The sequence below is a fragment of the Zonotrichia leucophrys genome, chromosome 26 (assembly GCF_028769735.1).
Source record: "Zonotrichia leucophrys gambelii isolate GWCS_2022_RI chromosome 26, RI_Zleu_2.0, whole genome shotgun sequence".
NCBI lineage: Eukaryota > Metazoa > Chordata > Aves > Passeriformes > Passerellidae > Zonotrichia > Zonotrichia leucophrys.
The window spans coordinates 3,180,251-3,193,697 of NC_088195.1; the positions used below are offsets into that span (position 1 = coordinate 3,180,251).

The 13,447-nt window shown below is 54.5% G+C and overlaps 1 protein-coding gene across 8 annotated transcripts in view; it reads right to left on the reverse strand.

The window, feature by feature from the left end:
- The window catches only part of RBBP5 (RB binding protein 5, histone lysine methyltransferase complex subunit), a 54,814-nt gene extending 42,652 nt beyond the window's left edge, over nt 1-12,162 (reverse strand). For 4 of the 8 annotated variants that reach the window (XM_064733285.1, XM_064733283.1, XM_064733281.1 and 1 more), the window contains exons 1-5: nt 9,766-10,015; nt 7,800-7,940; nt 4,849-5,011; nt 2,077-2,186; nt 1,833-1,952 (exon numbers count right to left, since the gene is read on the reverse strand). In XM_064733285.1, the coding sequence (XP_064589355.1) occupies nt 1,833-1,952; nt 2,077-2,186; nt 4,849-5,011; nt 7,800-7,940; nt 9,766-10,004 (773 nt within the window). In that variant the 5' untranslated portion in view covers nt 10,005-10,015. Of the gene's footprint in view, nt 1-1,832; nt 1,953-2,076; nt 2,187-4,848; nt 5,012-7,799; nt 7,941-9,104; nt 9,126-9,219; nt 9,242-9,765; nt 10,016-11,548; nt 11,575-12,086 lie in introns of those variants that run through there. The other 4 variants (XM_064733284.1, XM_064733282.1, XM_064733288.1 and 1 more) reach the window with 3 other exon arrangements.
- Nucleotides 12,163-13,447: the final 1,285 nt, after the last annotated feature.

A 13,447-nucleotide genomic window follows, 5' to 3' on the forward strand; every position in this document is an offset into this window, starting at 1 on the left:
TTTATGGTTTTCAGATTCTGGGCTGCTTTCATATTTAATTTTTTAAAATTTTTATTATTTATTATTATATTTAGGCTTTATATCCGTCCCCCGAGAAGCTGCACTTCTTCCAGGGGGTCCTGCAGCCAGGAAAACATGGATGAGAATGCCTTGAGGTTTAGTTTTTATATTTTTCAAATTCTGGGCTGCTGCTGCTTTTATATTTAATTTTTTAAAATTATTATTATTTATATTTAAGCTTTATATGCATCCCCTGAGAAGCTGCACTTCTTCCAGGGGGTCCTGCAGCCAGGGAAACATGGATGAGAATGCCTTGAGGTTTAGCTTTTATGGTTTTCAGATTCTGGGCTGCTTTTATATTTAATTTTTTAAAATTATTATTATTTATATTTAAGTTTTATATGCGTCCCCCGAGAAGCAGCGCTTCTTCCAGGGGGTCCTGCAGCCAGGAAACATGGATGAGAATGCCTTGAGGTTTAGCTTTTGTGGTTTTCAGATTCTGGGCTGCCTTTATATTTAATTTTTTAAATTATTTTTAATTTTTTAAAATCATTATTATTTATATTTATAAATATAATAGCTTTATATGCATCCCCCGAGAAGCAGCACTTCTTCCAGGGGGTCCTGCAGTCAGGAAAGCAGGGATGAGAATGCCTTGAGGTTTAGCTTTTATGTTTTTCAGATTCTGTGCTGCTTTCATATTTAAGTTTATATTATCATTATTATCATCATCATCATCATTAGCATTATTAATATTTAATCATCATCATCATCATCATTATTAATATTTAAGCTTTATATTTTAGGTTTTAGCTTTTGTATTTTTCAGATTCTTTCCCAAACCCATCCAGATGCCCCTGCCCTGTCCCAGGCTGTCCCCAGCTGTCCCCACCTGTTGACCAGGTCCTGCAGTTTCTGCATGGGCTCAGGCTCACTGTCCCCATATCCCTGCCCTGTCCCCAGCCCTGTCCCCATATCCCAGCCCTGTCCTGTCCCCACCTGTTGACCAGGTCCTGCAGCTTCTGCATGGGCTCAGGCTCACTGTCCCCATATCCCTTCCCTGTCCCCATGCCCTGCCCTGTCCCCAGGCTGTCCCCAGGCCCTGCCCTGTCCCCAGCCCTGTCCCCATATCCCTGCCCTGTCCCCAGCCCTGTCCCCAGGCTGTCCCCAGCCCTGTCCCCATATCCCTGCCCTGTCCCCAGGCTGTCCCCAGCCCTGTCCCCACCTGTTGACCAGGTCCTGCAGTTTCTGCATGGGCTCAGGCTTGCTGTCCCCATATCCCTGCCCTGTCCCCATGCCCAGCCCTGTCCCCAGGCTGTCCCCATATCCCTGCCCTGTCCCCAGGCTGTCCCCATGCCCTGCCCTGTCCCCAGGCCCTGCCCTGTCCCCAAGCCCTGCCCTGTCCCCAGGCTGTCCCAGGCTGTCCCCAGCCCTGTCCCCACCTGTTGACCAGGTCCTGCAGTTTCTGCATGGGCTCAGGCTTGCTGTCCCCATATCCCTGCCCTGTCCCCAAGCCCTGCCCTGTCCCCAGGCTGTCCCCAGGCTGTCCCCAGGCTGTCCCCAGCTGTCCCCACCTGTTAACCAGGTCCTGCAGCTTCTGCATGGGCTCAGGCTCACTGTCCCCATATCCCAGCCCTGTCCCCATGCCCAGCCCTGTCCCCAGTCTGTCCCAGACTGTCCCCAGCTGTCCCCACCTGTTGACCAGGTCCTGCAGTTTCTGCATGGGCTCGGGCTCACTGTCCCCATATCCCTGCCCTGTCCCCAGCCCTGCCCTGTCCCCAGGCTGTCCCCAGGCCCTGCCCTGTCCCCAGGCTGTCCCCAGCTGTCCCCACCTGTTGACCAGGTCCTGCAGTTTCTGCATGGGCTCGGGTTCGCCGTCGCGGCCGCAGGTCAGGATCTCCCGCCCGTCGTACACGCGGATGATGCGGTCGGCCGTGTTGATCAGGAAACAGCTGCACCAAATCAATGAAAAACCAATCGATCATCAATCAATCAATTACAAATCCCGTCCTGTGGGAGAGCTGGGGGGGGTCTGAGGAGCTCTCTGCAGTTTTGGGGTCCCCCCGGGGCGCTCACCTCCCTTTGCGGGCGAACTCGATGGATTTAATGGCCGTGGTGTTGCTGGTCCCTGTGGTCACTCTGAAGGAAGCAACAAGATCCTGAGTGTCTGTTTTTAAGACCAAGATCTGAAGATTGAGCAGACAGAGAACAATCAGTGGCTTCACCTGCAACAGAACCCTGGGAGCCCACCCGGGGACACTGCAGGAGCTGCTGAGACAGAACGGCCAGGGAAACATCCCAAAAATGGGTCAGAACCAAAGATCCCAGAATCCCTGAGGCTGGAAAACTCCAGGATCCTCAAGCAATCCCTCACCTGTTCCCAAACCCTGCAGACATCTCTGCACCTGTCCCTGCTCCCCAAACCCATCCCTGTGCCTGTCCCTGTTCCCTAAAGCCATCCCTGTTCCTCAAATCTATTCCTCTTCCTCAAACTCATCCCTGTGCCCCAAATCCATTCCTGTTCCCCAAATCCCTCCCTGTGCTCCTCATTGATCCCCAAATGCATCCCTGTACCCCTCACCTTTCCCCCAAATCTATTCCTGTTCCCCAAACTCATCCCAGTGCCCCAAATCCATTCCTGCTCCCCGAATCTCTCCCCATGCCCCTCACCTGTTCCTCAAACCCATCCCTGTGCCTGTCCCTACTCCCCAAACCCCTCCCTGTGCACCTCACCTGTTCCTCAAATCTATTCCTGTGCCCCAAATCCCTCCCCGTGCTCCTCGTTGATCCCCAAATCCATCCCTGTACCCCTCACTTTTCTCCCAAATCTATTCCTGTTCCCCAAACTCATCCCTGTTCCCCAAACCCATCCCTGTGCCCCTCACCTGTTCCCCAAACCCATTCCTGCTCCCCAAATCCATCCCTGCACCCCTCACCTTTCCCCCAAATCTATTCCTGTTCCCCAAACCCATCCCTGTGCCTGTCCCTGTTCCCCAAACCCATCCCTGTGCATCTCACCTGTTCCTCAAATCTATTCCTCTTCCTCAAACTCATCCCTGTGCCCCAAATCTATTCCTGTTCCCCAAAGTCATCCTTGCTCCCCAAACTCATCCCTGTACCCCTCACCTGTTCTCCAAATCCATTCCTGCTCCCCAAATCCATCCCTGCACCCCTCACCTTTCCCCCAAATCTATTCCTGTTCCCCAAACCCATCCCTGTGCCTGTCCCTGTTCCCCAAACCCATCCCTGTGCATCTCACCTGTTCCTCAAATCTATTCCTCTTCCTCAAACTCATCCCTGTGCCCCAAATCTATTCCTGTTCCCCAAATCCCTCCCTGTGCTCCTCACTGATCCCCAAATCCATCCCTGTACCCCTCACTTTTCTCCCAAATCTATTCCTGTTCCCCAAACTCAAACCTGTGCCCCAAACTCAAACCTGTGCATCTCACCTGTTCTCCAAATCCATCCTTGTTCCCAAACTCAAACCTGTGCCCTTCACCTGTTCCCCAAACCCATTCCTGCTCCCCAAATCCATCCCTGCACCCCTCACCTTTCCCCCAAATCTATTCCTGTTCTCCAAATCCATCCCTGTGCCCCTCACCTATTCTCCAAATCCATTTCTGTTTCCAAACCCAAACCTGTGACTGTCTCTGTTCCACAAACCCAAACCTGTGGCTCTCACTGTTCCCCAAATCCACTCCTGCTCCCCAAACTCATCCCTGTGCCCCAAATCCAATCCTATTCCCCGAATCTCTCCCCATGCCCCTCACCTGTTCCTCAAATCTATTCCTGTGCCCCAAATCCATTCCTGCTCCCCAGATCTATCCCTGTACCCCTCACCTGTTCCTCAAACCCATCCCTGTTCCCAAACCTAAACCTGTGACTGTCTCTGTTCCCCAAACTCCTCCCTGTGCCCCTCACTGCTCCCCAAACCCCTCCCTGTGCCCCAAATCCCTCCCTGTGCCCCTCACTGCTCCCCAAACCCATTCCGGCTCCCCAAACCCCTCCCCACGCCCCTCCCTGCTCCCCAAACCCCTCCCTGTGCCCCTCACTGCTCCCCAAACCCCTCCCTGTGCCCCTCACCTGTTCTCCAAACCCATCCCTGTTCCCAAACCTAAACCTGTGACTGTTTCCCAAACCCAAACCTTTGCCCCTCACTGCTCCCCAAACCCCTCCCTGTGCCCCAAACCCCTCCCTGTGCCCCTCACTCCTCCCCAAACCCCTCCCTGCTCCCCAAACCCCTCCCTGTGCCCCTCACTGCTCCCCAAACCCATTCTGGCTCCCCAAACCTTTCCCTGTGCCCCTCACCTGTTCCTCAAACCCATCCCTGTTCCCAAACCTAAACCTGTGACTGTTTCCCAAACCTTTGCCCCTCAATGCTCCCCAAACCCCTCCCCATGCCCCTCACTGCTCCCCAAACCCATCTCAGCTCCCCAAACCCCTCCTTGTGCCCCTCACTCCTCCTCAAACCCCTCACTGCTCCCCAAACCCCCCTTCATGCCCCTCACTGCTCCCCAAACCCCTCCCTGTGCCCCTCAATGCTCCCCAAACCCCTCCCTGTGCCCCTCAATGCTCCCCAAACCCACCCCCATGCCTCTCCCTGCTCCCCAAACCCCTCTCCATGCCCCTCACTCCTCCCCAAACCCCTCTCAGCTCCCCAAACCCATCTCCACACCCCTCAATGGTCCCCAAACCCCTCCCTGTGCCCCTCACCCCTCGAGATGCCCAATCCCCACCCTGGGCACTCAGTGCCACCCCCCATTCCCAGCGGGCATTCCCGCCGCTGCCCGGCCTGGCCCTGCCCTGGGGGCTGCCAGGGGTGCCCGGGGGGGGCGGGCAGGGGCTGACCTTGCCCTTGGCATTGCCAGTGTAGATGTATTCCCCGCGGCGGTCGAACGACGCCACCACGTTGAGGTCGGAGTCGTCGTCCACGGGCAGCACCACGTGCTTGGAGTCCGACAGCGTCAGCATCACCGGCGCCGACTTCATGGGGCACACCAGCACCCTGTTCCTGAAACGGCAGCACAGCTGGGAATTCCTGCTCCTCTGGGAGGGGATTCCATGGTTAGAGGTAAAAAACATCGAGCTGGATCGAGGAATTCAGGATATCTCAGAGGATTTCCATCAAAAAAAGCAATGAGCTGGATGGAGGAATTGAGGAGATCTTGGGAAGGGTTTCCATGGTTAGAGATAAAAAAGATCGAGCTGGATCGAGGAATTCAGATTTTGGGAAGGGTTTCCATGGTTAGAGCAAAAAACCATTTCTTCTCCATCTCTGAATTTGTGCAGGAATATTAAACCCAAGGACACATTCCCACAATGACTTCCAAGAGCTCCTGCCCATCCTGACCCTCCCAAAAACCCAAAACCAACACAACCCCTGGACCCTGCAAGAAAACCCCAAAATCAGCATTTCAGCCCCACTGGGAGCATCCCAGTCCCCTCCCAGGGCACTTACAACAATTCCATTTGGAAACCCCAAGAAAACCCCAAAATCCCCATTTCCACCCCACTGGGAGCATCCCAGGCCCCACCCAGGGCACTTACTGGTCCCAGGGGTGGTACTGGACTTTTGAGTCCACCACCAGACCAACAATTCCATTTGGAAACTCCAAAATCAGTAGTTCCACATCACTGGGAGCATCCCAGTCCCCTCCCAGGGCACTTAATTCCATTTGGAAACCCCAAGAACACCCCAAAATCCCCATTTTCACCCCACTGGGAGCATCCCAGTCCTTTCCCAGGGCACTTACTGGTCCCAGACCAACAATTCCACTTGAAAACTTCAAGAAAACCCCAAAATCAGCATTTCCACCCCACTGGGAACATCCCAGTCCCCACCCAGGGAACTTACTGGTCCCAGACCAACAATTCCACTTGAAAACCTCAAGAAAACCCCAAAATCAGCATTTCCACCCCACTGGGAGCATCCCAGTCCCTTCCCAGGGCACTCACAACAATTCCACTTGGAAACCCCAAGAAAACCCCAAAATCAGTAGTTTCACATCACTGGGAGCATCCCAGTCCCTTCCCAGACACTTACAAAATTCCATTTGGAAACCCCAAGAAAACCCCAAAATCCCCATTTTCACCCCACTGGGAGCATCCCAGTCCCTTCCCAGGGCACTTACTGGTCCCGGGGGTGGTACTGGTTGAGTCCACCACCAGACCAACAATTCCATTTGGAAACCCAAGAAAACCCCAAAACCAGCAGTTTCACCCCACTGGAAGCATCCCAGTCCCTTCCCAGACACTTACAAAATACCACTTGAAAACCTCAAGAAAACCCCAAAATCAGCATTTCCACCCCACTGGGAGCATCCCAGTCCCCTCCCAGGGCACTTACTGGTCCCAGGGGTGGTACTGGACTTTTGAGTCCACCACCAGACCAACAATTCCACTTGGAAACCACAAGAAAACCCCAAAATCCCCATTTCCACCCCACTGGGAGCATCCCAGTCCCCTCCCAGGCCACTTACTGGTCCCAGACCAACAATTCCACTTGGAAACCACAAGAAAACCCCAAAATCAGCATTTCAGCCCCACTGGGAGCATCCCAGTCCCTTCCCAGGGCACTTACTGGTCCCAGACCAACAATTCCACTTGAAAACCTCAAGAAAACCCCAAAATCAGCATTTCCACCCCACTGGGAGCATCCCAGGGCACTTACTGGTCCCGGGGGTGGTACTGGACTTTTGAGTCCACCACCAGACCAACAATTCCATTTGGAAACCCCAAAATCAGCAGTTTCACATCACTGGGAGCATCCCAGTCCCTTCCCAGGGCACTTACAACAATTCCATTTGGAAACCACAAGAAAACCCCAAAATCACAATTTCCACCCCACTGGGAACATCCCAGTCCCCACCCAGGGAACTTACTGGTCCCGGGGGTGGTACTGGTTGAGTCCACCACCAGACCAACAATTCTACTTGGAAACCACAAGAAAACCCCAAAATCCCCATTTTCACCCCACTGGGAGCATCCCAGTCCCTGCCAGGGCCACTGGGCAGGACACATTCCCCCACTGACTTCCAAGAGTTCCCTTCCATCCCAACCCTCCCAAAAACCCAACCCCAACACAACCCCTGGACCCTGCAAGAAAACCCCAAAATCCCATTTCCACCCCACTGGGAGCATCCCAGTCCCTTCCCAGGGCACTCACTGGTCCCAGACCAACAATTCCACTTGGAAACCACAAGAAAACCCCAAAATCAGCATTTCCACCCCACTGGGAGCATCCCAGTCCCCTCCCAGGGCACTTACTGGTCCCAGGGGTGGTACTGGACTTTGAGTCCACCACCAGACCAACAATTCCATTTGGAAACCCCAAAATCAGCAGTTTCACATCACTGGGAGCATCCCAGTCCCTTCCCAGGGCACTCACTGGTCCCAGACCAACAATTCCATTTGGAAACCTCAAGAAAACCCCAAAATCCCCATTTTCACCTCACTGGGAGCATCCCAGTCCCACCCAGAGCACTTACTGGTCCCGGGGGTGGTACCGGACTTTTGAGTCCACCACCAGACCAACAATTCTACTTGGAAACCCCAAAATCCCCATTTTCACCCCACTGGGAGCATCCCAGTCCCTTCCCAGGGCACTCACTGGTCCCAGACCAACAATTCCACTTGGAAACCACAAGAAAACCCCAAAATCCCCATTTCCACCCCACTGGGAGCATCCCAGTCCCCTCCCAGGGCACTTAAAACAATTCCACTTGGAAACCACAAGAAAACCCCAAAATCAGCATTTCCACCCCACTGGGAGCATCCCAGTCCCTTCCCAGGGCACTTACTGGTCCCGGGGGTGGTACTGGACCTTGAGGATGGGCGAGGGGAAGCGGAACCTCTGGTCACAGTCCCCGGACAGCACATCCCACTGGGACACGATGTTGTCGGTGGAGGCGCTGACCAGCTTGTGCCCATCGCGGCTCCAGCTGCGGCACGGCAGGGAACGCACAGGAAATGGTATTTTTTAAAGGTTGTGGGGGAAAAGGGGGTCAGGGAATGCACAGAAATGTTATTCCTTAAAGGTTATGGGGGAAAGGAGCCCAGGGAATGCACAGAAAATGTTATTCCTTAAAGGTTATAGGGGGTCAGGGAATGCACAGAAATGTTATTTCTTAAAGGTTATGGGGGAAAAGGGGGTCAGGGAATGCACAGAAAGGTTATTCCTTAAAGGTTATGGGTGGGAATTCCCAAAAATGTTATTCCTTAAAGGTTATGGGGGAAAAGAAATTCAGGGAATTCCCAAAAATGTTATTCCTTAAAGGTTATAGGGGAAAAGGGGGTCAGGGAATGCACAGAAAATGTTATTTCTTAAAGGTTATGGGGGAAAAGGGGGTCAGGGAATGCACAGAAATGTTATTCCTTAAAGGTTATGGGGGAAAAGGGGGTCAGGGAATGCACAGAAAGGTTATTTCTTAAAGGTTATAGGGGAAAGGAGCCCAGGGAATGCACAGAAAGGTTATTCCTTAAAGGTTATGGGTGAAAAGGGGTTCAGGGAATGCACAGAAAGGTTATTCCTTAAAGGGCAGGGGGGAAAGGGGGTCAGGGGTTATTCCTTGAAGGTTATGGGGGAAAAGGGGGTCAGGGAATTCCCAAAAATGTTATTCCTTGAAGGTTAGGGGGGAAAAGGGGGTCAGGGAATGCAGAGAAAGGTTATTCCTTAAAGGTTATGGGGAAAGGAGCCCAGGGAATTCCCAAAAATATTATTCCTTGAAGGTTATGGGGAAAGGAGCCCAGGGAACACACAGAAAGGTTATTTCTTAAAGGTTATGGGGGAAAAGGGGGTCAGAGAATGCACAGAAAATGTTAGTCCTTGAAGGTTATGGGGGAAAAGGAGTTCAGGGAATTCCCAAAAATGCTATTCTTTGAAGGTTATAGGGGAAAAGGGGGTCAGGGAATTCCCAAAAATGTTATTCCTTAAAGGTTATGGGGGAAAAGGGGGTCAGGGAATTAATTCCCAAAAATGTTATTCCTTAAAGGTTATAGGGGAAAGGAGCCCAGGGAACGCACAGAATGGTTATTCCTTGAAGATTATAGGGGGTCAGGGAATGTGGGTTTTTGGGATTTTAGGGAATTCAGGGATCCCAGCTCACCAGAGGGAGCACACGGGGTGGATGTGGCATTGCTGGGATGTGGCATTGCTGGGATGTGGGATTGCTGGGATGTGGGTTTTTGGGATTTTAGGGAATTTTGGGATTCCCAGCTCACCAGAGGGAGCACACGGGGTGGATGTGGGATTGCTGGGATGTGTGTTTTTGGGATTTTAGGGAATTTTGGGATCCCAGCTCACCAGAGGGAGCACACGGGGTGGATGTGGCATTGCTGGGATGTGTGTTTTTGGGATTTTAGGGAATTTTGGGATTCCCAGCTCACCAGAGGGAGCACACAGGGTGGATGTGGGATTTTAGGGAATTTTGGGATCCCAGCTCACCAGAGGGAGCAGACAGGGTGGATGTGGGATTGCTGGGATGTGGGTTTTTGGGATTTTAGGGAATTCAGGGATCCCAGCTCACCAGAGGGAGCACACGGGGTGGATGTGGGATTTTAGGGAATTTTGGGATTCCCAGCTCACCAGAGGGAGCACACGGGGTGGATGTGGCATTGCTGGGATGTGGGATTGGTGGGATGTGGGTTTTTGGGATTTTAGGGAATTCAGGGATTCCCAGCTCACCAGAGGGAGCACACGGGGTGGATGTGGCATTGCTGGGATGTGGGTTTTTTGGGATTCTGTGATTTTTGGGATTCCCAGCTCACCAGAGGGAGCACACCGGGTGGATGTGGGCGCTGATGATCTTGGCGATGCCGCGCGTCAGGAAGTCCCAGATGACGATGCGCCCGTCGTTGCAGCCCACGGCCAGCAGCGTCCCCCAGCGGTTGAAGGTGCACGTCAGAGCCATGCTGATACAGTCCAGGGTCCCGTCCGCCTCCTGAGGGACAGCGGGGACAGGGTAGGGACAGCACCGGGACAGCGTGGGACAACGTGGGGATGGCATGGGGACACTGTGGGAGAACATGGGACAGGGTGGGGACAGGGTGGGAGAATGCGGGACAGTGCGGGGACAGTGCAGGGACAGCGCTGGGACAGTGTAGGTCAGCACGGGGAGAGGGTGGGAACAGTGCAGGGACAGCAGGGAGAGTGTGGGGACAGTTTGGGGACAGTGCAGGGGACAGTGGGGAGAGGGTAGGGACAGCACTGGGACAGCGTGGGGACAACGTGGGGATAGCATGGGGACAGTGTGGGAGAACACGGGACAGGGGGGGACAGGGTGGGGACAGTGCAGGTAGTGTGGGGACAGCACGGGGACAGCATGGGGACAGTGTGGGGAGAGTGCAGGGGACAGTGGGGACAGGGTAGGGACAGCACTGGGACAGCGTGGGGACAGCGGGGGACAACGTGGGGATGGCATGGGGACAGTGTGGGAGAACATGGGACAGGGTGGGCACAGGGTGGGGACAGTGTGGGACAGTGCGGGGACAGCATGGGGAGAGTGCAGGACAGTTTGGGGACAGTGCAGGGGACAGTGGGGACAGCACTGGGACAGCGTGTGGACAGCAGGGACAGTGTAGGATACAACGTGGGGATAGCATGGGGACAGTGTGGGAGAGCATGGGACAGTGCGGGGACAGCGTGGGGACAGCGGGGGACAACGTGGGGATGGCATGGGGACACTGTGGGAGAGCATGGGACAGGGTGGACACAGGGTGGGGACAGTGTGGGGATGGCATGGGGACACTGGGAGAATGTGGGACAGGGTGGGGACAGTGTGGGAGAATGTGGGACAGCGCTGGGACAGTGTAGGGACAGCACTGGGAGAGGGTGGGGACAGTGTGGGGGACAGTGTGGGAACAGTGCAGGTAGTGTGGGGACAGCACGGGGACAGCATGGGGACAGTGTGGGGACAGCATGGGGAGAGTGCAGGGGACAGTGGGGACAGGGTAGGGACAGCACTGCGACAGTGTGTGGACAGTGTGGGGGACAACATGGGGATAGCATGGGGACAGTGTGGGAGAACATGGGACAGGGTGGGGACAGTGTAGGGACAGCGTGGGAAGAGTGCAGGACAGTTTGGGGACAGTGCAGGGGACAGGGTAGGGACAGCACTGGGACAGTGTGTGGACAGCGGGGGACAACGTGGGGATAGCATGGGGACAGTGTGGGAGAGCATGGGACAGGGTGGGCACAGGGTGGGGACAGTGCGGGGACAGTGTAGGTAGTGTGGGGACAGCATGGGGACAATGTGGGGACAGTGTGGGGACAGCACAGGCAGTGTGGGACAGCACAGGGACAGCATGGAGAGAGTGCGGAACAGCTTGAGGACAGTGTGGGGACAGCACAGGACAGTGCAGGGGACAGTGCCCGGCCAGGACCCGTCAGACACGGGGACACCCAGTGACACCCGGCCAGACAAGGTCAGACTCAGTTAGACCTGGTCAGACCCAATTAAACCCGCTCAGCCCCAGCTGGATCCGCTCAGCCCCGGCTCAGGCCGCCCCCACCGGGGGATGCTCGGGGGATGCCCGGGGGCAGCGCCGTTACCTCGGGGTAGTTCTGGCCGAAGGACTCTGCGAAGGAACGGGAAAGCGGCGGCTGAGCGAGAGGCGGCCCCGCCGAGCCCGCTCCGGTACCGGCACCGGCCCTCCCCATATTCCCGGTGCCGCCGCTGCCGGCTCCAGCCCAGCCCCGCTCCCGGTGCCGCCCCCTCAATCCCGCTCCCTCCTCATTCCCATTCCCAGCCGCGCCTCCCTCGCTCCCGTTCCCGTTCGCACTGGGCAGCTCCAGGTTCGTGGTGCCGCCGTCCCGCCCCCGTTCCCTCCCCGCTGCCTCCGGTCCCGCAGTGCCCGCTCCGGTTCCCGTTCCCTCTCCGGTTCCATTCCCATTCTCGCTCCCACTCCTGTTCCCTTCCTGCTCCCGCTCCCGTTCCCGCTCCCAGTCCGGTTCCCTCTCCCGCTCCCCTTTCCCCACTCCCGCTCCCTCTCCCCCTCCCCATTCCCCGTTCCTATTCCCGTCCCCATCCCCGCTCTCGTTCCCTCTCCGGTTCCTATTCCCGTTCCTGTTCCCATTCCCGTTCTCGCACCGAGCAGCTCCAGGTTCATCGCGCCGCCGCCGCCGCTCCCGCTCCCTCCGCTCCCGTCGCCGAAGGACCCCGCGGGGGCCTGCCCGGCGCCGCGCCTCGCCGTTCGCCGGCCCAACCGCCGCTGCTTTCCCCCGCTCCCGCCGCGGCTCCCGGCGCTTCCCGGGCCGGCTCCGCCCGCTCCTCCCGGCGGGCTCGGGGAGCGGCGCCGCTCGCTCCCGGTGCGGCGGCGGCGCCGGGAATGGGCGGCGGCGATCAGGCAGAGCCGCGGGCAGCCCCGGCGCGGAGCGCGGAATGGGCCGGGCGGGCCCCGCGGCCGCGCAGGAAGGTTCCGGGAAGGGGGAGCGGTAATAAAGTAGCACCAGTAATTAAATTAATTAAAATAATTTTTATTCTAATAATTAACTGAAATACCAGGGGAAAGCTGGGCCCTTGCTGATATTGCCTGGATTTTTACTGGAAAGGACTGGAAAAAAGGAAAAAAAAAATAAAAGGAAAGAAAAAATACAATAAAAGAAAAAATAAAATAAAAGGAAAGAAAAGGAAATAAAATAAAAATAATTAAAATTACAAAATAAAATATAAAACATCGAACAATAAAAATATAAAATAAAATATTAAAAATAAAGAAAAATAAAGAAAAATTAAAACAAAAATAAAATAATAAAAATATAAAAAATAAAATAATATAGAATATTAAAACTAGAGAAAAAATAAAGAAAAAATAAAATAAAATAAAATAAAATAAAATAAAATAAAATAAAATAAAATAAAATAAAAATAAACCCTGACTTGAGGGATAAAAAGCTGTGGAATCTCCCAACACCAACTCCAGGCAGGCACAGAAAATAAACTTGGGATACCCCAAAATCCCTGCCAAAAAATTCCACCGGGAAATTCCCAAAAACCCGGCAGGGAATTGTGGGGGCGGACTCGCAGGCACAGAGCTCGGCCTTCATCCCCCTTCACCATTCCCGCTCCTCTGGCGCCATCCCGAGGCCATTCCCGCTTCTCCGCGGGATTTTCCTCAGAGCCATTCCTGCTCTCCAGATGATTTCCCTAAAAGCCATCCCCCAATTTCCAGAGCTTTTTTCCGAGACCACTCCCACTTTTCCAGAAGATTTCCCTCAGGGCCATTCCCACTTTTCCAGAGGATTTCCTCAGAGCCACTCCCACTTTTATCGAGCTTTTCCCTGAGGGCCATTCCCACTTTTCCAAAGGTTTTTCCTGAGGGCCATTCCCAAATTTCCAGAGGTTTTTCCTGAGGGCCATTCCCACTTTTCCAAAGGTTTTTCCTGAGGGCCATTCCCAAATTTCCACAGGTTTTTCCTGAGGGCCATTCCCACTTTTCCAAAGGTTTTTCC